Source organism: Clinocottus analis, unplaced genomic scaffold (assembly GCF_023055335.1).
Source record: "Clinocottus analis isolate CAN_PGR_092001 unplaced genomic scaffold, fCliAna1.0.p SCAF_9, whole genome shotgun sequence".
Classification (NCBI taxonomy): Eukaryota; Metazoa; Chordata; class Actinopteri; order Perciformes; family Cottidae; genus Clinocottus; species Clinocottus analis.
The window spans coordinates 18981332-19006144 of record NW_027176251.1 but is presented as its reverse complement, the minus strand read 5'-3'; the positions used below and the strand labels follow the sequence as shown (position 1 = coordinate 19006144).

The window sequence follows — 24813 nt, the reverse complement described above, 5'->3', positions numbered from 1 at the left end:
CATTGACAGCTGTTGGTTGTGACTCACTTCCCCGATGAACAGAATGAACAGCTTGATGCGGAAAATGCAAGCCGGGTGTCTTCTGATTTATGAACTGCAAGGAGCAAGTGGAAATCATTAGACTGGACATTCATGATAAACATAACCCCAGTATCCAGTGGCACTCAGTGTCAATGCATGAACGTTGTGTCCCTTTATGGAGCAATGTGGAGGTATTGGATGGGCACATCCAACTTTTGAGAGACCACAATTTGAATCCTATTACATGTCAAGCGTTAATATATCTTTTTTTTTCAAAGATACAACAACCATAACCTTTCTTTAACCCTGGCCAGGTGTTCTATAGCTGCATAACCTTGACTATGCATTAATAAACAAATCTGGACTTTTGAAAGTAAATACATTCGAAATGTTGAAAGTGGATGTCACTCAGGATTTTACAAAATGGTCCACCTGCCTGGTTAAGGGGCTGCTTTCTCAAGTAGTAAGTCCTTTAAATGCATCATTGTGTGGAGTCACACACTGACAAGAAAATAGTGTTAAATGCAACACTGACAGGCAGCAACACAAACTTTCTAGAGACAACCCTGTCTCCTAAAAGATCTTTATGAACTTCTATAAACATAATGCCTGCCAGATGTTGTTTTTTAATCAACTTAATGAGAAAACTTTTTAATGAATATATGCAAAGTTGCAAAATGTTCATATTGCGCAATCCTGCAGAACACAGTGAATTTCATTTGTTTTCAAGCAATATTTGCAAATTAAGCATGACTCACATTCTTACATATATAATTGTGTACGCTTTTGGTGCCTGAAGATGTATTTTTCAGCGTTTGGTTGTAGCTAGCTCCTCCCTCTTGTGTCACATCTAGGTGCAAATAAAACTAGATGTTTTTGTTTGGATTTACACATTTTAGGCCTGTCGAGAATACAGTATTCTCGTTCGACTGTTATTTGTATGAATCTTTGCCATAATAGCCTTTTCATGTTATTGATAAGCAGTGCCGTTGTTTTGCCTGGTGTCCAGATGTTCAGCTACAGTTGTGATACTCATAGTCTGTGCATAAAGCTGCACTTGCTAAATTCTGGAACACACACAAGTGTCGTTTCCCCACTTAGAGATTCTGATTTTTTTCCAAAGTGATTATCAGTTTCCCTTTGGAGATTTCTGCTCACTGTACTCAACACTCTATTTTAATAAAAGTTCTTTCCAGCCAGTTTACCAGCCAGACACATTTACTGTAATACAACAGGGCCTCCTAGATTGCAGCAAGTCAGGAAGCCATCCATAGAAATGTCCATGGAACAACATGAGACCTTTTGCTTCACATAAAACAGATTCTCTAGCAGTGAACATTCACGTGACAACGTCTCTCTAGTAGTCGCAGTCATGTTGATGGGAGTAAAGGAGGAAGTCAGGTGACGTTATTATTGCAGCTGTCTGAAGACCTTTGAGCAGGTCACAGCGGATGGATGGGTCAAAACAACTTTAATCTTGGAAACTGACATTCTTTTCCTGTTTCGAATCGTCATTTCATTTTTTTGTTTTTTAAGCATACTACAATTGTTTATAGTTTTAACTATGTGTAGTCATGAAAACAAAAATATAATTTTAACACAAACCACGATGATTCCTCAAACCTAATCAAGGGGATTTTGTGCCAAACCTTAACGATAGAATTGTCACATCAAAAAAATGATTAGTAACACTTTATAATAACTTCACGCTATGATGTATTTGTTCGGTATAAATAAACACTAGTTCATCATGTATAAAGCATTGTTCCACACTTTATTAATCATAGATTTACCTTTTGTAAATAAGAGACAGTTTTGTTTCCAAGTACATTTATGAACATTGACATCTTCAGAAATATACCAATTTTAACAGTATTTTGCAGATATTAAATGGCCTACACAAGAGTTGACACATATCGATATAAAACATTCTCATTCGCAAAAACATCAGAAGTAGCATCAACACACTTTACTTTGACTTCATTTAAAAATGAAGAAACATCATATCTTCCTCTTATAAAAATGACATTATTGTTTGTCGAGACAATCTCCACTGACAGTTCACTTATTCTGGAGATTTTGAATGCATCAAAATGTCTTCATCAGCAAATTAAGATGGCTTGGTTGCTATGAAAGTCTGCATGTCCATATTCAGATTATTCTGAGAACATTTAGGGCCTCTTAGGTTTGGATCGACACTTCTTTCTTAATCAATAATCCAACTGTTTTCATAAAGTTCATTGTTGCACGATCATGTATTGTCAACGTTCACACTTCAAACATGTAAAAGCTTATTTGTTTTGTTAGGTTTTTGTCTAAACCTAACTTCTTATGAAGATGGAAGTTTATTTAGAAAGTATGCTATGCATGTAATAAGCATATTATTAAATGCAAAAGCATGCAACAACCCTGGTACGGTCTAAACACTAAAAAGAAAATCAGCAGGTGGACTTTGTTGTGTGCTTGCGGGATTTTCTTCTTACTGTGGAGACTTGATCTCACATGGAGGAGTGTATTTCAGGACAGCACTGTTACACACTGAATAATAGAGAGGGACATTATTAAACACCATTTTGAGGATCAACGTCTACATAATTGGTAGCCAATAGTTAAACATACAAAGTTGTCCCAATTCAGCCTGAACGGAGCATCTGGTATTGGGTTGAATCCCTGGTCAGTTGGCCCCGTTGAATCCAGCTGGCAGTGTCGGTTGGGGGAAAGCCAATGGGGGATCATATCCTTGTCAAACTAGGAACTCCAACTGGATGGCATTGACATTTCTCCTTCTTCTCCTTCTGTCTACACCCTCCTTTATCCAAGAGTGACAGTTAGCAGCAACAAAGAATTGGACGTTTCAAATTGGGGAAATAGATAAGGAATAAATAGGAATTGCCTAATACAGCATCTTTCCAACCAGATGACTTTATAAAGGTTCAGGCACAAGACATTGCGTGCTTTGGCTTAATGAAAAGGGCCCTGCTGTAATACTTCCATCATTATCTATGTGCCTTTTGCTCAATGTATCTGTATGTAGAGTAAGAGCGGCCCGGTATCAGTAGGAATTACACTGACAGTTCTCACCATCTAATGAGTAGTATTAGTGTGTCTTAATAAGTCTTTATAAGCCTTTATAAGCCTGGAGTTTGTGTCTAATCCCAGAACCTGCAGCACAGTGTTTCACTGACTTTATATTTGCCATGACCACAATTCTTTCCTAACTTTAGCTTAACCAGTCATGGTTCCTATGTGCAGATCGTATAGTAAGAGATAATCAGAAATATGTTGGCAAAAAACATTTTAACAAGACTACAAATCCAACTATCTAATTGATAATATAACTGTTTGTATGCTCACAATAACAGGGCTATCATAAGCAGGAAGAATTGATAGTATCACCATCTTACTTTAGCATGTTACATACACTGAGTAGATTTAAGAACAAAGTGTAGCTGAGGTTTATGAAAATACTTTTGCAGGTGTTTGAACAAAATATTTGAACTAATAAAACAGTATTTATTGGATAAAAAGTCAGGTAATCACCAAAGTTATGATACATTGTCTGGGCAGCGTGGATATATATGTACCACAATAAACGGCAATCCATCTTATACGTCTTTAACTATTTAAGTCTGTACCGAATTGCTGGACCAACCATCTGACCGATGTCGCCATCCCTAGAGACATGGCGAGCACGGCTAAAACAGTGAACAGTGAATGCAAACTTGCAGAACTGTCTGGTTTTGACCTTTTGTCTGGAAATCGGGTCGTAAACGAAGAGACTGTGTAAAGGCGTTTAAAAAACACTGGCCATTGCCAACGTAGACGTAGATGAGAGAACGCATACACTTCTATATGTAAACACGTTATACAAAATATACTGCTGAAATGTACAAGACATCATAGACTGAAGATGTAAAAATGTTTTTAAAATATAGAACATTTTGCTATGTGTCATACACTGTATGCATAAAAAGCCCTGCATGAGCAACAACAACAACCATAAATTCACTACTGATGCATTCTGACACTATGTTGACTGATTCCACGCCTTCACACTCTACACTCTACTACACAGCCTATGGACCTGCACCTCCTCCATCCTCCTTCTTCCCCCTGCTCCCACACAGCATTCCCTCCATGCCCAGCCTGCTCCACTGTATATTTCACTATTGTCCCCTATGGCAGCTCTGAACTGCTGCTGGTGGGTGGTGGTGGTGACGGGAGGCTACAAAATGAGACTGCCCACAGGGAGAACAGGCTTGTTCACTTGCCCATAATATTTGGACTGGTGAAGCGGTCTGAAACCCATTCTGTTCTCCTTTTTTTCTTCTTCTTCTATTTCCCTCTGTAGCGGTCGTTTTGCAGTGCCATGGTGGACGAGCTGCGGGTTTCCCTCAAGTGCCAGCGCCGGCTCAAACACAAGCCGCAGCCGCCTGTCATGGTGAAAACGGAGGAGGTCATCAACATGCACACCTTCAACGACCGCAGACTGCCAGGGAAAGAGACCATGGCGTAAAATGGGATTCACAATCACTTTATCACCCTCTCTCCTGCAGCGAGGAGGTGTGCAGAGACACTGGGGAAAAGGGTGGGGGTAAATGGTAAGGGGTGGCAGTGGGTGGTAATAGCTGACAGTTGGGTTATTTCAAAGGTAGCGCGAAGGTGCTTGGGAGTGTATTGACAAAATGTCATTCTTGTTTCTTTATAAATAGCTAGGTATAAGTGATTCAACAATATTTCCTGTGGAAATAACTTGGACCTGGGTGAAATTTCAGCGAGTTACCTCAGTACACTTACCACCTTGGCAAGGCGCCCAACGGCAGGTGCCAAGATACAAATTTGGAAAAAAAAAATAGGAGTCGAAGAGAGAGGTCGGGAATAAATTAAAAGTTGGGACAGAGATGGACCCGTAAAAGATAAAGAAAAATAAGAATCAGGCCTATCATCTTTTTGCTGCTGCTCATTCAGTCTTTCACTGAACAGCTCAAAACAGGCTGGTCCAGCAGCATCAACAGCATCTCAGAGATTATAAGTGAATATGGAGATGTTAACTGGGGGCAATGGGGGAGAGAGGTTTGTAAGGGATTGTTTTTTTTCTTCTTCAAAAGTTGTGAATAGAGTGACCACACAGGCTCTCAACGTTCTCGGATCAAACTCACAGCCCAGAAGACAAAGGCGAGCCGGCGCTCCCGAAAATGTACAGAGAGACTTTGCTTCGTCACTTATGATATTGATCGACGTCAAAAACGGATATACTGTATATCATCCATCAGGCAATAAGTGATATCATTTATTTGTGTTTCAAAGTACTAACACTTTTAGTCTTTAATGTAGGAGGGGAGGGGTCGGGGTGGGGGTGGGGGCTTATGTGGTGTAGTACAAGCAGAAAACAGAGCAGGGTTAATATAGTGAGCTGTTGACGTATAAAGCAGTAGTGATGACGATCCTATGGAGGTAGACACTCTCAATGTCAATAAGGAGGAACTTGGAATGGCGTGGGCATGACTCACCAAGTCTAAATTCATAGCAATCACACCACAACACACAAACTCTATTTATTCAAAGTATTTATTGTTTTATTTATGAAACTCCTTATTTATTATCTCAACGGCCTGGATTTTAACTACTGCCGTAAATACACCTCACTTCAACTCTGTATGGGTATACACATGGTTTCGTTCCATTTGCTCAGTGTCAAGTCTCCAGTTTCATTTTGTACTACTGTGGCTTTTTTTCTTTCTTTCTTTGGCAGTAAAGCTCCACATTTACTTGTGCAAAATGCAATTTCTATGAAAAAGTGTTTTTGTACGAAGAGAATCAAAAATTTTGTAATGATTTTTATCAACACGAAACGCACCATGAGGAGTGTCAACCACGGCAGAGGGGTGGTACTCCAGGCCGGTAGTTCAGGAGGCTTTCCGACACGAGACAGAGCCAACACACACACACACACACACACACACACACACAGGCACGCAAACACACACCCAATAGTGCAGGGTGCACACATCCTCCATGGAGCAGGTTCACACCAATTAGTACTATTATGGTACTACTACTAGTACAGAGAACTCTTGTAAGTATCGGTGACTTGATGAAGAGAGAGGAAGAACAAAAGAAAGTATTTTTATCATGTAAAGGAATCATATTTAAAGAAAGATATTTTTACTTCACATGAAAGAAGAGTAATGATAATACTGGTTAGAGCAAATCTATAGTGTACACACACGGGAAGAGAGGAAGACTGCTGATGAGGCCTATCATTCTACACCCCCGATTACTGATAGACTGCTAGAGTCCAGTGCTGAGCAATCGTGTGTAAATGGTTTTAAAAAGGAAAAAGATGTATTTAAAAAAAAATCATAAAAATAAAAAGAACACTTAACTAATTTTGAACTTGTTGTGAAACAAAATGGAGTGCACACAGTTTACCCTTTGAAGTTGATGCACAAGTTTAAAGAAAATAAAAAAGTATTCACAACTTTCATCTCATCCGTCTCATTATTGGATGTTTGCACAGGAAGGAAACATGGCAGGAGTAGAGAAACACAGAGTTAGCATGTGGGTCATTTAAGCCTGGTATGGTGTTCAGGTCTGTGGGACCCGTTTTCATTTTTCATCAAAGAAAAAATATTATGATTCATTATTTTTACAAACTCACACTTATTGGCCTAGGGACATTTTCTGCAAACAACATATATCCGACAAATTTTTAATCGACCGCACACAGTAACACTCCCCCCCCTCCTTTTTATGCACCTTTTGGAGAGGGAAATGATATCTTTATCGTTGTTATTCCTATGGAGCCGAGTGTATCTCACACCACATTCAAACTGAGTTCTAATAAGCCAGAATAACTGGAATCATACATATTCATGTCGCCAAACAATTCTTCTCGTGTCAATGAACGTAAGGTTCATAAATATTTGACCTCTGTGTGATTAAAATATTGCCGTATGAGCAATAGTTCTCAAGAATCATGGGCCCCTTATTGTTTTCATTGGCAGCATGTGGGCTAATTATTGGGTCAAAGTGGACAACAGATGGGCCTCAAGTGGGATATATCTTAGACGCGTACACATTTAAATTGTTATCTTGTAGACCCAGGTCATTAACACAAATAAATGGATACCAAAAGGGGATGTATGATTGCTAATATCGGTCCCTCTTGCAAGGCCTTTTATGACACACATTAGCGTGCAGCACAGTGGAATCCACTGCAGTTTCAAAAGCAAAAAAAAGGAAATAGTAGGCCTCATTTTATTATTTGGTTGTGTATTTTTCTCATTGCATAGCTGAATCACAGAATAGCATATCAAAATAATCTACACTTTACCCATTGTCCTGTTAATATGTAGATTTTTGACACATTTTGACACATTTTCTGGATAGCTACGACAACACAGTCACTCCCAACGCGTCAAATACCACCAGCGTGTGGGGACGGCGTTGGTTGTACGCATGTAGGCTGGTTACATGCACAGTGTCCTTTCAAAATAAACGTCAGCTTCACAGAAGGCAAGAAAACCACGTCATTAGTTTTAGGAAAAGAAAGTGGTTGTCAATTTGACTTTGTTACAATTGCATAACTAACAGGTCAGGTGGCTAAATGTCAACTTTTAGTTTCAAACAGGACACAAACTCGAACACCAGTCTCCTGGCAAAATGCCCTGTTTGTTTGACCCATCGACCATCCCTCCCCCGCCATAAACACACTCAAACAGACTTTCCGATGCCAAGAGTCACTGACCAAAACACTGACGACTTGGGAGTAAGAGTGTATTGATTATGAAAGCAAATGTATCTATTGTCCTCTAATACTGTGAAAAGCATCTTCCAGCACCGCAAACTGGTGGCGTAATTGGAAATTCAGTCATAAAAGCACCTCACTCAGCAGAGACCGAACCACTTGACAAGGTCACTGCGTAACCAATCCGTGACCTCCGTCGGGGACGCTAGTCAATGCTAGCCACAATGACTCAGCAAAATGGCATCCAATCAGATTAAAGCGCCCATCCTCCTCGCCCTGACCCCCCAAGGTGGCACGGATCTGAGGAGAGGAAGCTGTGGGTGATGCGGCCAAAGATTAGGTTACACACATTTGTACTTTGTCAGTCCTGCTGGTCTGGAGAGGACTGTGCACTTATCTGCTTGACCTCAGGGTTTGACGGTTGACTTCATGTGTGTCTGGCAGCGGAGTGACCCCGGCATTATAGCTCCATCAGTGCATATTTGTGCTGTGGAGAGCTGAATGTGCTCAATGACCCCTGATGATAATGTTTGACGGTTGTTACAGAGCAGGGGTTCTGACAAAAAGAGATACAGGAGCTACTGAATTCACATTTCTCACTTTTTCATCTCACAAAAGTGGGTTGTTTTGCATAATTGTAATTGTACTTAATAATTTGATTCATATTACCATTATTTTCCCTGTGACTTAAGGGCAGAGTCTTGGGTGGGATGCAAGGGACATTGTGTAAAAAAGAGATTTGTTTTAATTTCTAAAGCGAAATGCACAATTTCCACCTATTCCGTACCGGATGACAGAAGTCAGTTTGCGGTTCATAACTCTTTACTAACTATGCTGTCGTCATATCAAACACCAAATACAAGACATAACATGCATACAGTTAAGGAAGCAGACTTGGACTCATGTTATATAATATTTGAAATGTCTAAAAGGCCCATTTTATTATTTTATTCATTTTTTTAAGATGAAAAAGTGATACATGTACATGTGTATCCATTTAAGGGAATGCAAGGTATATTCCTTCCATAAATTTGAGTAAAAGTGAACTGGGGCATGTTTGCTCATCCAGGGATCACAGAACCATAGTTACATGCAAAGGGTTTGAAGAAATAAATTCCTGAACGGGTTGTTGAATTTCTCAAGAGTGTCAGGTTTCCACAACCTGTTAAATATGTGTTCAACATTTTCTTGTAATGAGAGTACTATAAGGCCATGTCATGAATACAAGTGTAATGACATTATTGTACTTTCACTTTTACTATGCTTTAAAAACATAAGCGGTGACTCAAAACAACTATTTGTTTCGTTAAAACCGCAGTAGAGCCTAACTTTTCTACCCCAGCCATTGGTTGGCATCCCAAATACTGATTATCTCCTCAACCACAAGGTCGATTTGAACAATTTAAATAGGTAGAATATACAGAAAACCCTTGTGAGACTAAATAAGAAGTTCATATATGTGTTACTGGTATATTGATTTATGACAGCAACAGAAAAAAAAATCTTCCAGGGACATATTTTCTCATTTTAATCATGGATATGATCGCTATGGATATGATTTGCAAGTAATAATCCAGCACTATGTGTTACGAGATTCTCTGCAAAGTTTGGCTTTGATTAAGCGAACTTAAGTATTTTTAATAATTCATTTAGTGCAGATCTTTCGAGCGATTGCTCGAAATCCGCTAACACTGGAAATCCCGTAGCTTTTGTCGTGGTCATTGAACTCGCTCTGCTCGCTGTGTGCAGGAGGAGAAGACGCATCTATAGAGCTCAAGGCCATGTTGAATATTATTTCCTCTATAAGTAAGTACATTTTTATTGTATTGTATGTACCATATTTCTCTGTAATGTAGCAGATATTGCTGGTCAATAACTGTAATGCAGTTAGATAAAAACACTACATAAAGAAGCCCTCTTAAATATATAGTGGACTTAAATGGTAACATAGGATGAAAAGAACTACTGTATTGGCACCTTAATACAGAACCCGTGTACTTACCTTCCACCACTGGATTATTAAAGGATAAGGCTGATGTTATTCTATATTTGATGGAAGAGATATTGTTCATAATTCCATTAAAAAGACCAAAACTAAGTTTCATTTTAAGGAAACATCGTTGATGTGTGATTTTATTTAATTTTGTGGACATATGATACTTGTTAGTAGGATGCAGCAAGAACAATAAATCACCAGTAAGGTTTGTCCTGCTGTCTGACGCTGAAAATGTGTGGTGTGTGATGGAGGAGGGAGCCCGCTGAAACTCTGTGTGGAGAGGACGATTTTCATTGGTCAGCTGGATTTAAAACACAACATGCTGGATGACACCGACTGGCTACTTTCTAGTCATCCCCCCCTCTGTCTCCTGGAGCCAGCACACACACAACCCGACTGGATCATACACTATTAAAGATCTTCACATTGTGTTTCTAACAATCAAAGCTCAGGTTGAAAAGACAGCGACGCCGGTAGACAGCAGCCTCTCCTGCGACACTGAGCTCAGCTGCAGCTGTCTCCTCCCTGCCCGACATTTCCTAATGCTCAATCCATAAAAAATAAACCAAAAGTCTTCTTCTACCCCACTGGACCACAGCGGAACGGTAGGACACACAACCAGTGCCGCTGCTAGCCATGTTGGTGCCCTCAGCGTAACTGGTTAACAATGATTAAACATGGTCTTACCTGAAGAGATGCACGGGCGCCATCTCGCAGTTTCTTTCTTTTCCTTTTTTCTGACCCTGACTGCTGTTGTCTTTTTTAAGTTTACTGTCAAAGTTGGCCACTGAGAAGTGGGCACCACGGCGAGCTTGGTTAGTTGAATGTGTATTTGTTTTTTTGTTTTTTTGGGGGGGGGTGACACCATTGTAACTTTTTTTGAGCAACTAAATATATCTCTTGTTCTGCCTTTTTTGTGATATACACATGCATAAAAGGTGCCTAATATTTATATTAGGCCCGGTGCCCTACGCACAGCGCGTAGTGTGCCTTATGGGAGCGCCGGCGCTGCACACATTAATCTGCATTGTTGCGTAGATCGTTACAATGGAGCCTATAACGTTTCCACACAGGAACGCTCAGATGGGACGTTAATGTCGGTGTCTCAGATGTGGTGGTGGTGGTGGTGGTGGGGGAGGTGCGGTTCGGGATAACTAGCACACATCTCGGATCCCATTAATTGGCTAATTATCATGGCCGGTGAGGAGCGGCTCTGATCTGGACCGTGTCCCTGGCTGCAGCTCACATATCCGGTTGATCAATCAACAGTTTTAATGAAGCCTTTAACTGCGCTGCAGCAGGGTGACATCTTTAAGACGTACCTTCACATCTGATGTCCTCTGTAGTCCACGTTCGTCTGTGATAAAACAACTTCACAGCACCGCGACCTTTTCAACATGGACCCTGTTTTCCCAAACAAATGAGTTGTTTTGCTACAGAGAAGCTTCCTGAAACTCTCTGGTCCACTGTTACATGAAAGCAGTCCACATTTTTTGATTCACATGAGTCAAATGAGAAGATCAAAATGAAATTATGTTTGTACATCCGACAGACAATAAGCAGGATATGATTAGCATAGCCCAGCACAAAGACAAAGTAAGAAAATCAAAGCAAATCGAATCAATGGAATTGTTATACATTTCCTTATGTCCTTTTAATGCAAGCTTTTACTATCAAATGTATGTCAAAAGGACATTTATTCAAACTGGAAGTAACTGAAAAATTGTTCATCAACTGAGTTGTATTTATTTTCAACGTTAGAGCGCAGCGTAGATCAGCCAATACTAAACACAGAGCTTGTTAGTTCTCGCTTTTGGTTCCATCGACTGGCAGAGGAAGATGAGCGACTGTGCAGCGAACAGCAAGAAGAATTACATCGTGGCCGTCCATCAAAACTGTATTTATGTTTCCCACAGTTAACACACACAATTATCCAATAATCCAATTAAAACCCTCAAACAAACCGTGCAGGATGAAAACTAACCTCCTCTGAAACATATTAGCGTGTCTCTTAGACGCCAGTGTGTGGGAGGCAGTGATTGCAAAAAAAACCCGCCAGCTTTACAGTCTGCGAGATTGCGTGATGTAGTCTGCGTCAACTTGGAAAAGCTAAGCCTAATTGTCTCTGGAGCCTGACAGGAGGAGCTTCTCCAGGAGTTTTTATATTTTATAAGTACTATTTGTCAGACGTGATTCTGACTGGCATCCCTCTTCAAACCCGCTACAGCTGTGCACATAGTAGATAGCTAGAAGAACGACAAGATGGCTGAATTTGCGGTACATCATTGTACTGGATTAATACAAGAATAAAATCTTGGCAACATTTAGACAGTCATAATTTGATTCTGTAGGACTCTGAATTGTGCCAGTGAGTGTTTCTTTTAAGTTTCTAACGCGCCATTAGCCGGTCCAGGCACGGTAATGCAGTTTGCCAAGTGCTTGTTTTACTGATACTTCTCATAACTGGCTCATTCATCTTCTGCTTGGCCACCAGCTGACTAGTCATGTCAAATCCCATTGAACAATGTGAGCACCATAACTTAATAGTGCCCAGATTTAAGATTGGGTCATATTGGCAGTCCTATTTTCTAACATTTCAATTGTTTTTCAATTGTGTGGGACATGTTTGAGGTCAGGCCGCTGTGCAGGTCAGCCAGGTTCCTCTACACCAGCGGTTCTCAAAAAGGTGGACGTGAAGGCACTCCAGGGAGTACGTGAGATTTAAAATATATATATATATATATATATTTAAAATTTGCATCAATTTGAAAATCTGTTAAAAAATAGTTCAATAACATGTTCAATAACATCTAAGTGTAAATTCATAAACTGAATTGTATATATTCTCTATTAAATCAGACGCTCATGGCACAGTGCTGTGTATTACATGTTTTTTCCAACATACAATGCTTTGCATTAGTTAGGGCACAAAGAAAATGTTCACAGGGGGTTCATCACTGGAAAAAAGGTTGAGAATCACTGTTCTAACAGAACACTGTATGCTGTACTGTAAACTCTCCCTGAACTGGAACTAAGGAGCCTGACCTATGATACATCAATAAAGCTAATGTTGTGAAGAAAACAACATTCAGAGTTTATTTCTTTTTCAACGTCCGTTTTTTTGTGGTTGGCAGTGTCGCTTCTGTTGTTCAGTCTGTATGTGTGAAACAGGGGTTTGTTTTTTTTAATTTGAATCGGCAAAGGTCACAGTAAAGGATACTTGAAAGAAAACCTAGCATGTCTGAAGGCAGTGTCTGTTTATATCAAATCAAAATGGCCAAACAAAAGGCAAGGCTGCTATAATGGAGACGGGAAGGATTTGATTAAACAAATACAACTTTTAGACAGTGTCACCTCAAAGTCATTCAGGGTGTAGGAACTCAGTAAAGAGGTATATATATATATATATATATATATATATATATATATATATATATATATATATATATATATATATATATATTATATGAGTATTTACGAAAGAGTGGAGTTTGAAGAATACACTCTATCTGTCTTAGTATCTTCCAAAACTTGGTCAATTTAATAGAAAGGGAGTGATTGTTTTACAATCTTACACGTTCAGGCCTAGATTTAGGGTTAAAAAGTGAACCTTTATTTTGTGTTAGTTTGATTGGGGATAAGCTAGGTTCACAGTAACTGCTAACATATTTGCTAACTTATTTATCAAGGTAAATAAGCAAGTGACATGTTTTATCCAGGGTGAGAGTTGCAAAAAGAAACATTGTCCTTTTTGTCAAGGGCTCCTGGGTTCCCTGAGAGAAAACAAGAGAATTCAAAGGTTGGAGTTGCTTTACTGATGAGGGAAACAGTCTCTTTGTGGTTGGAGGGATTTGGCCATAGTCATATGTTCTGGAACAGAAACACATCCTGGGAGTCTTTGATGCTGTGTTAAATCATTGGTTAAATGCACAAGGTCTAGCCAAGCCTATCGTGTAACACAAACAGTGGCAACAGCTTGGACCTTTTCTCAGGAACCGGATATGAAACACATCTAAATCCTCACTCAGCTGTAAGGGGTGAAAAAGTGTCTGGGATCAGCGAGAAATGAAAAATCCCACCATGCGGAATATGATGCTGAGTCAGATGACAATACATGTCTTTCCTGTGCCATTTAGGTTGAAATAGTGTTGAAAAAAAAGTGTCTCTCTGGTCTTTGTGCTACTGGAGATTATTGGCCCGGTAAACACAGGGCTGAGCAGTTCAGGGGAAAGCTGTGAAAAGGAAGTCACAAGCGTTTACCCGTCTCTGATCCCCACCACAGGAGCTTTACAGACATAATCCCAAATTCCACCAAGGGAGAAGCACAGACCTTACAAGCCATGACCTGATTACACAGATTGAGACCAACGGAGGACTAATGGAGCGTGACCAGATTACAGCATCTAAGATCCACCTGTGGGGAGAGTCCTTCTGGCAGCGAGAGCTCTTTAATGGAAGTGCTGCCATGTCACCTCTTCTGCAATGGAAGCTACTTCCTGGTGTTCTTCAGATACCAATTTTGTTGAGGTAACTCTGGGGAACTTTAGGTAGAGTAGTATCCCAGCATGCATTTAGCCTTAAAGTGAATTAATAATGGTGTATTTGATAAGGGGACAGTGCTTTTTGATTAAAACATTTATTGAAATGCCCCAGAGTTAGCCAAGGGGCTATTTTTCATCTGTCGCAAGCTTTAGTGGTTGAGAATCTTAAATTCTCACAACTTAACCTATGTTTTTTTGTCTCTGTGAATATACATATACATGCATATGAAAATAAGCAGAGGCAGGGACGTATGTAGCCTGACAGCATCTCAGTCATCATCACTCATATACTTAATAATTGTTAACGGCTGACAAATTAGAGTGTCGTGTTTCCAAAAAGCTGAAGTCTGAAAGATACCACTATAAGTTTACGACATGAGATAGATGGATCTGAATAGGCAAGTAGCAGCACATAAAGTAGTAAAGTAACAAGTGTTCCCTAAGCAGTCATTCTGTGTTCGTTGTATGGCATAGTTAATAAAATACTTGTTCGATTTGCTCTGGCTGGCCTTTTTAAATCTTGGATCGCGTGTTTTGCTCGTACCGCTAAAGTTGCCAAACCATGCTGTTTGAAAATGATGCCACACTTCAAACCAGGCTTCTGTTTGGCATTTCAACTATGTGTTTGCTAACACCTGAGCGCCTCAGCTTCCTAATTAAAATCAATCCCTTTTTTTAAAATGCTCCCTACGTTCTCATTGAAAGAACGTGATATGTTTCACAAAATATAATTTACTCAATTGAATTGAAATGATTCCTTCCTGTGAATGTTCTTCAATCATTCTGTTCCCTTCCAGTTTTGCTTTTGCTCCGTCGGGGTCAGTGTCACGTTCACATTGTTCTTCCTATAGAATTATGGGAAAGGTTGAGAGTTCATAACATTGTTTTCCAAGAATCATTGAAAGACAAGTCTACATGGGTCAAATCTTACATATGATGCAAAAAGCTAAAGTTAACCTTGTAGTTCAAAGTGTCCTGTCAGCCTTTCTTTTATATCAGAAATCTCTGAGTCTTGTCAACATATAGCTTCAACATTTAATTCCCTGTAAATCAACAAATTGTCGTTTTGACGTTTGTTTGAGTAAAGATTAAACAAACATGATGCAACTGATGAGCTTTAGAGCCACACTGGCTGTGTACAGGCATCAGGGGTTAATAATGTCAAAGTGTTTGTTTTGCAGACATATTAAAGTTTGCTGGATGAGTCTGGCCGGTGGATTATATCTGGCCCACTACCTGTGTGGGGTAGTGGTGAGAATCTTAATTTGGCTACAGTAGGCTTACTTCACTTCACCGCTGTGTGACTCCTTATTATCATGAGCAGTAGTTTTGTATTGTTGTAAAAGTTTACTTTCCAAGCAATGAGGCCAGTTTAAATCAAGTTTACATTACAAACTTAGAGACAAATTCCCAAAGAAGGAAATGTTTCAAGGTACGATTCAAAAAAGATAATTGGGCGAATAAGAAAACAGTGCAAAACACCTACATAGAATGTTTTGCTTTTTGTGCATCTGATTGCTTCTCCATGAGCGGAAGTGTCGCTGTGCTTCAGGGCAATGCGTTGGTTGTCAGGGTTGAGAGTCAGCCAATGGGCTCTGACACAGCGAGTGGATTCAGACCACGTCACACCACGTTAGGACTGACTTAGGTTGCTGGTGGTGAAGTATTACATCTCCAATGTGGGTTTCGTGAGACCTTTCTGAGTTTCTGAAATACTATAATATCACTATTACTTTGTGTTGCTGTCAGCTGATCTGTAGGGATTAGAATGCTTTTTCAATGATGCTCATTTGAAAAAATTGAAGTGAATTTGTGGCAGATTTATTCATCGTACCTGTTTTACATATTTGAATATAACACAGGAGTAACTGTGCTGCTATTTGCAGCACAGTTAAGGGTTCATGTCACCCGTTAACCCGTCCACCATCCCCCGTTGTAAAATGTACTATTAGCCAAATCCAGACTTATTTTCCCTCCTCCGATCGTGTGAATGAGCCAAATGCAGGGCCTGGAAGGCGGGGTTAGAGGTCACGCTGGTGCGCTTCCTCAAGTCAAGTCATTTCGGTTTCATGTGCTACTTTGCAACTTTTATAGGAACGAACAAGGCCTGTCTTGTTAGCGTGTACGATTATTGGAAGCATGGTGAAACCTTCAGAAGAATACAGTTTGACAACTTCTCTCGTTCTTGTAATTTATTTCCTCAATCACAAGTAAAGTAACAAGTTCTGCAGTTTCAAAAGCAGGGAGTCGACCAGAAGTTGACCGTCCAAAACAACACACTGAACGGTCGGACGTTTGTCCTTTTAATACACGGTTTTCTGTCATCAACATATCATAAGCAAAGTAACATTTAATTGGCTCTAACCTGTCAGGAGGAGGAGAATATTTTTAGCATTTCCTCCGCTTTTCTCCCAGAACTGGGACGTGTAACGTCCAGTCTGCTTCTCTAGTGTCAATATACTGATAAACAGGAGTGTGTGTTGAGGAGTGCAGGCATGTGACTAAAGTTCCCTTGAGAACAGAACATTTCTAGACACAACTACAGCTGCATAGCTGTGTTGTACTGACCTCGCTAACCTAATCTGAACTTCACTAGACATGAATATGAAAAGCATCTACAGAAATTGAAGATTTATATCATCAGACTCCAACGCTGTATCCAGTTCTCTTAATACATCCGTGATTTATCAGACTATTTGAATTGGTAGACTAATAACAAGCAAAAGACTAACATTGGGGGAATGTCCGCTGCATGTGAGCGTCACAGTTTAGTGTTTTCTGGATACAGTTTCCTATGTAGTGTGGCGCTACTTGCAGCACATTAAACTGATTCTCCATCACCACCAGTTTTAAGACTGCGACTGCCTCTAGTGAAGAAACACAACTTGAACCAGGGTCCCTGAATAATTACCAACTGTCTCTATCCTTCCATTCTATTCAAAGGACTGCAAAGACTTGCCACCCGCATATAAACCTTGAACCTTTTTAATCTGCTTTCAGGGCCTGTCATTCCACTGAAATAGCACTTACTAAAGTGGTAAATTATGTTATTCTTACTTGGGATTCACATTCCACCTTGGTGCTTCTTTTACTGGAGTTCAGTGCTACTCTGTTCTTGGCCGTCTGCTTTTCTCTCATTATTTTTCCCCTCTTGGCCAAATTATATGCAGTTATGGAATTAATTTCCACTGTTACTCTGATGAGGCAGAGGATCTTTCTCAAATTAGAGCCCTGCTTGTCTGCTGTGAAAAGTTAATGTCACATAAATTCATGTTTCTATATTCTGATAAAATTGGCTTTGCTCAACATAGGCACTAGTGAGACAAAGTCACTGTCTACAACTGTAGGGTTTCTCAAGGTTTGAAAGCAAAGATGAAATTACTCTTTTTTTATGATTAGCACATTCAAAAATATTATTTTCTTCACCTAAAATTAAGTATTTTATGTGCAGTGCTCATACAAAGATCCAAAACAATTTGTATCATTCAGATCTGATTATTGTTTGGTCTTATTATCAGGCCTGCAACTTGCTCGTACTAAAAGTTTTCAAATGGTTCACAGCGCTATATTTTAAATCCAAAACTAGAATATTTGACCATATTTTAACATATGAGCTCTCTTCATTGACTCACTCTCCATGTTAGATCAGAGGTAAGCATAAACCACATCCTGTGTGAAAGGTGCTTTCAGGTGTTTGTTATACATTACAAAAGCGTAAATGACACGACCACTGCCTTATCTCCTCAAAACGTACACTCCAATCAGGACTCTCCGCTCTCAGAATAAAGGGCTTTTGTTTGTGCCCAGAGTGGAAAAGAAGTCAGCCGGTCAAATTGGGAATCCCTCCCTGTTGACATTAGACTGATTGTTTGAGTTGAGGCCTTCTCATCCAAACTTTCAGCACAGCCTTTTGTGTATTTGTTCACTTTCAGTTAGTTGATTACCTCATGCCTTGTCTCTGATACCTTTATCTTTCTGGCACGTTGGTCTCAATGAATCTGTTTAGCAAAGTCCTGCTGACCACAATACTGTAAACCTTCTGATAACCCCTTATTCTCTGTCTCTAACGCTCTGTTTGTGTCTCAATACTGTGATGTTAACGTCGCTCAATTCTAAGTGTATGTCCGTCCTTGCTACGTACTTGCTCTTCCTAAAGCTTTCTTTCATTTTGTCCACATTAAAAAGGTTTGTTTGGAGAGTTTTTCCTTGTAGTAACACTGCAGAATCATTTCAGGCATTGTTACAACTGTATGTGTTATACAGCACCATAAAACCCTTCTTATATATATATTCCTCCAGGTTTGCGTGTTGCAGAGCACACACAGTGATCTTCGATGTCCCAGTGGGATGCAGGTACTGTGCTACAGGGACAACAGCAGCCCCACATTGTGTTTTCTATTAGCCAACAGCAGAGTTACAAGCAAAGCTACTAAAAATGGGAAATCCATGTGTAAATCACTTCTTCATAATCTGTTACTGCAGCAACGAGCTCAGTCTGCCGCCGGCTGTGGGTTGAATGAAAACAAGCAAAAGCCATCAAGGCGCTTCATCTGTAATCCTTCCCCAGGATAAAGCTCACAAAAACAACAAAACACAAAAAAATATAAACTCTGTCTTTGTTCCAGGGAAATCAATAGAGCTAAGGAATAGTAGGCAATGGTGCAGCCTTTCTGTAAATATAAACTGAGGAATGGGCGGGAAAGGTTTGGTTCATATACCCTCTAAGATCTCTTTAGTCCAGAGCTGAAACAAGAAAATGATTTGGATAATGAAGAGAAGTCTGGTGTTTCCATAGGCTCTTAATCACGGGTACAGTCACAAAGAGCTCCAAATCATTTAAAGAAAAAAACAGAACAGACATTCAAAGCCTTGAAATGGGTGAACCGAAGGGAATGTTTGCTTCCAGGAAGACCGAGTGTGCAGTGTGTTGAGAGTGGAAACACTGCAATACCCCATGTGTCATGTACACTGAATATTACCTCAATATTCAACATTAAAGACTGACAATTCTTAAAGTAAGAAGATTAATTTGTCATTGAGGTAAGACAATTCCACCTGATCCCACAGCCGTTTCCCTTTATGCCATTTCTTGTCATGGCAGTAAAAAACAATGAGGTGTGAAATGTATTAACATTAACACGTCATAATAAATGGGGGCTGTCCTGGTGGTACACTAGAACCACTGACACACACACACACACACACACACACACACACATGTCCTATCTGTCTCCATCACTGTCACTACCCAACAAATGTGAGAAGTAGCAGTAACATTCCCGTTCCCTTGTCTTCCTGCTACAGAAGGGATTGCTCTACCCTATTGCTCATCAGAGTGGCATCTTTTTATGAAAGAAAGTTCCCTTATGAGATTGGATCACATTTTTCCCAAGTCTGTTTTAAAGTTAAGTTTATTGAATATTACTGATGATGATCAAAAGAGTGGCGTGTGTGTACAGAGGTGCGCTGCATTATGAAGAACAAACTAAATGAAGAGTGGAGCCCAGAAATATACCAATAGATACCAATGTGATTTACATGCATGTGATTGGTCAGTGTGTTTCCTGGTCTGCTGAACAAGTGCCGTAAAGGCTGAAAAAAGGCTGCGCCGGTTAAAATATACTTTTAATAATTCTCAATTATCGATCGGTTATATTATTAAACGGTCATTATTCAATCCAGCCCTTATTGTGATTAAAACAGTCAAAGAATAATTAGTTTTTTATTAGAGTATTTGCAATTCATCCCGTTAAATTTGAAAACTGATAATAAATATTGTTGAGATATTATTAGTTTTTTCTCAGTCAGTTTTTAACTTCATACAGATGTTGAAAGAAGTGCTGGCTACTTCAATACATATGGGACTAAGTTATAGTGAAAGTTGGACATTATGGCGATGTACCAGACCTTTGCATGAGGACATATTCTCAAACTGGACCTCGTTGAACATCAGTTTAATACCACGGGTCTATATTATTTTTATACTTGGCAACGTCTTCTTTCTTTTTTTTTATCAATATGAGCTTCAACAGAAGAGAAGTTAAAAAAAACTTCAGTCAAAGTCTCTCACTGAATGAACAGACCGGCATGTTGTATGAACGGCAGTCTCTGGTCTCCTCTCGCTGAATCAGCCTAAGTCTTGTTTCATCCATTTTTATTTTCTTGTAACCTGACATAAGCAGGCTGGGTTGTGGAATAGCTTCAGGTCCTCGCCGGCTTAGCTTCACAGTGGCTCTCTTTCTTATCCTCATTGGGCGGCCACATCACTCCTGGTGGCGTTTGGTCCAGTTGGTCTGGCTGGGTGGTCACAACATATTTCGGGTAGTGATCTTCTCAAGGTCTGCTGCACTTTATCTAATCCCCTTGCTTTCTTTTCCAATGTTGGAATGTATTTCTAACATTGGAAACACGGGCTCCAGCAATAGTAAGGCAAAAAGATGAATTTAAACAAAAAATATACAGGGTTTATGTTCATGAGAGCTTCCAGCTGCTGCATCTGCAGGCACTGTTGTCACTGTGTGACATATGATGATAAAACTTGTGGCGGCTTGGCGGAATTTTTTGTTTTTCTAGTTATTGAGTTATTTCTTGTCTTTGAGGTTTCACATGTCGAAGAAAAAATACAACTGGGTAGCTAAGTCAGTAAAACTTTGCTAAATTAAAGCAGAGGCTTGCTGCATCGTCACCCAACCAGATAAATTAAAGTAAGGAGCAGTGACAGGCAGGATAACTCGCATGACTTTGATCATGCATTATGAATTCTGGATGTATTATTCATACGGGCGGAGAAGCACAGCTCGAGGATGTGGCCTTTTCCCCTTCTCCCTGGTGCTTACTCCTACATGAGGTAATACAGCCTTGTTTTCTCTCCTCTGCTTCGACTCCACCTGCGAATCAGAAAATCTCTCCCCTCACCCATGAGGCCTCGGCTCTCCACCTATCCACCAACCAGGGCTCTGCAAAGGCTAAGAAAAGATTCAGTGCAGAGGAGGAACCGTTGGATAGGCAGCAGAACGGTTACAACATATAATTTGTTCCACTGTGATGTGAGTCAGCTGTGGAAATCGGCTGTGGATTTAGGTGATCCGGAAAAAAGGGGCGAAAAGGCTTGTTGTGTTTGATTCCTGCACTTTTTCGAGATTGAAATTAAAAAAGGATTTCTAAAGTTTTTAAGGAATGCTGAAACCAATTTGTAAATGGAGAACATTATTTCATGGGAAAGCTTAAAATCTGCAGTTATCTCTTTCGATAACTTTTCTTCTACCACTGCTACTACTCACATATATGACTTCTGTGTTATGAATTAATTGTAATTTGATATTTATTCTTTACACATTACATCTTCTGGCCACCTAGATCCCTCATCTTTTGCTCCATGTTTCTCCTTGTTTCCCCCCCATTAAACGTTGTTTTCCTTTATTCGATAAGAGTCCAAGGACAGAGGATGTCGTATCCTCTGCAGATTGTTAAGCCCTCTGAGGCAAATTTGTGATTTGTGAAACAGGGCTCTACAAATAAAATTGATTGAATTTTCTCCATTTCTTTTTCAGATTAGGACGACTCGAGAGGGTGTGTTATGAAAGGTTCATTCTTTTATTTTGGCAATCTGCTAGAACATGTTTACAAGCCCTAAAACACATTTATCTCACGCTGTCCATTGCTTGTTTGGCACATGGAGTGGTGGTTAGCACTGTGGCGTCACAGGTTCAAACCCGCTGGCAGGCCCTTTTAGAGCAGCATGGGTGCGCTCCTGATTCTCCGGCTTCTTTCCACAGCCCAAAGACATGCTGCTTCGGTTAATTGATGACTCTGAATGGTTCGTAGGTAGTCTGGCGACCTGTCAAACTGTTACACATAACATGCTTCAAGTGATACTTTATAAGCTCACAACATGTCTTATTGATGTGGATGTTAGAAAGGGCACAGGAGCTGTTGAGCGATGTGCCGACCCAGAATATTTGTCTTTGAGTGTAATTTATATTGTTTACGTACCAAAAGCTGCGACATCCAACTGTGTTGCGCTCGCTGATGAATGTACAGGTGCATCTTAATTAAAATATCATCAAAAAGTTAATTTATTTCAGTAATTCAATTCAGAACGCAAAACTCATCTTACATTAATTACACACACGGTGACATATTTCAAGTGTTTATTTTGATAATTATGGCTTTCAGCAAATTAAAACCCCAAATTCAGTCTCTTAGAAAAATAGAATTGAGTGAACATGGACATACTTTTCATTAGGCCAACATTTTTGTATTGAAATCCTTTTTTTAATTAATCTTATGTAATCTTCTAATTTTCTGAAAAACAACATTTGGTATTTTCATTAGCTGTAAGCCATAATCATCGAAATTAAAAGAAATAAACACTTGAAATGTACCACCCGGGATGGAATGAATCTATACAATATATGACTATCACTGAAATAAATTAACTTTTCGATGATATTGTAATGAATTGAGATTCACCTCCTTTAGCTTTGTTGTTAGTGACTACTGGAGAGGAATACAACGTATGTCTTTTTAAATTCCAGCTGTCTCCAGCTGCATCTATCTGCTGTTTGTAGCGAAGCAGATAGAGTACAATGTTTTTTTAGTTGTTTCATACTACTGACGCTGCACATCACACCGACAGAAGACTGTAAAACAAGAAAAAACGGTAGCACTTTATAATGACTACACACTATTTAGCATTAGTAAAGCTTGAGTAAACACTTACATCATCTATAAAGTATTGTTCCAACAAGAACATTTCAGTTTATTTTATATAGATCAAAATCACAAATACAAGATTTGCTCCTGAGGGCTTTACAATCTGTACACATAACATCTCTGTCCCAGGACCTCACATCGGATCAGGAAAAACTCCCCCAAATAAAGATAGTAAAAAACCTTTTCACAAAAAAAAAGGGAAGAAACCTGAGGAAGAGCAACAGAGGAGGATCTCTCTCCCTGGATGGACAGAAGCAACAAATGTCATGTGACCAGAATGAATAACGTTACAGTTACAGACATCCAATGAATATGACAGAACTTATGCATGTAATGAGAGTTGTAGGCATGGACCACGATCCAAATAACCACAATTCATGTCAGCAGAAGGAAGTAGAGAGGACGGGCATCAGTAGGGCCATGGCAGGAGGCGGGACTTGCTCCAGACGCAGCTACGATCCATGGAAACTTGAGGCGATGAAGCCCAGAGGCTCCCGGAAAGAAGTAGTTAGTAATGTGCTGTCTCAGGACCTCTAGTTGGTGACGAGCTTGCTTGCTGGCTAGCTAGCAAACAGGTCACAGCAAACTAGCTAAATACTCATAATCAATAATTAATATATACTTGTATGTGCCAGTAAACTCTGAAACACTTGTGCCATCGCCCCCATCACCATCGTATGGATGTTCTTTATCACTTTGTGTTGTGTGTATTTCCATTTCCTGTTGAGAAGATAACTAAGACTGTTGTTAGCTTTGAGGCGCTGCTGGCCTTTCAATGTCATTTATAAATGCTATAAAAAGCATTGCTAATCCTCACTTTAGATGAGGTCACACAAAATACTTAACTAATACTTAACTAATGACTAGTAACTACCTTAATTAATCAGGAATTGCAGTATGTATAGCACACGTTAACCAGTGCATCATCTATAGCTAAGGCCTTAATAATTGGTTTGCAATACATATTATGTAATTTACAAGTGGGGAATCCATCATTTATAGTGTGAAAACCCAATCATGAAACGCATAATGCCAAGCTCATTAATCAAGAATAAAACATTTATAACTGTTTATGAATTGAATACTAATGCATTACTAATGAGTGTTCATGAATGTTCATGTTGGATAAATGCTTTATAAATTATGAATTAAGTGTTTACTTATGCTTTACTAATGCTAAATAGTGTGTAGTTATTATGAAGTGCTCCCGAAAAAACTAATTTTGCTCTTCCACTGGACTCTTATCTCTTCGCCTACACAGAACTCAACTGAATCCCTGAGCAACACAGAACGTGCTGAAGGCCGGCATCCAGCCAACTTTGAAAGAAAGAAGATCTGAATGAAATTACGTCTGGCAAACACTACCACCACTCCATCACCCCAGCAAAATGAAGGTGAACAAAGATGTCATTACCCCCGCTTGTTATCTTTTGAGAGAGAGAGAGAGAGAGAGAGTGAGAGACAGAGAGAGAGAGAGAGAGAGAGAGAGAGATTTACTTTAGCTGTGATTGGCGGATGATATAGATTTAGAAAGGTAATTTAGTGGTAGGATGTTACGGGTTGTTTAGGCAGGACCCAAGAGTGGACACGGAGGCCGGAAGAGTAGGTGTAAGAATGGGTTTTCTTTGAGTGACACAAATAGAGAGATTAGTACAAAGGCCAGATGAAGCGACAAAAAAGTTAGTTAATAGGTGTAGGTTTACAGAGAAGAACTAAATCTGTGTTTCACAAAATGGCCTCTATAACGCTGTCAATTCTGGAGTTGAAGAACCAGCAGGTAGAATTATGAC

The 24813-nt window shown here is 39.6% G+C and overlaps 1 protein-coding gene across 3 annotated transcripts in view; it reads left to right on the top strand.

Moving 5' to 3' along the window:
• grik2 (glutamate receptor, ionotropic, kainate 2) overlaps nt 1–6462 on the top strand; it is a 231871-nt gene extending 225409 nt beyond the window's left edge. Inside the window, exon 17 of one of the 3 annotated variants that reach the window (XM_068570047.1) lies at nt 4373–6462. In XM_068570047.1, the coding sequence (XP_068426148.1) occupies nt 4373–4626 (254 nt within the window). In that variant the 3' untranslated portion in view covers nt 4627–6462. The remainder of the gene's footprint in view (nt 1–4372) is intronic. The other 2 variants (XM_068570048.1, XM_068570049.1) reach the window with 2 other exon arrangements.
• Nucleotides 6463–24813: the final 18351 nt, after the last annotated feature.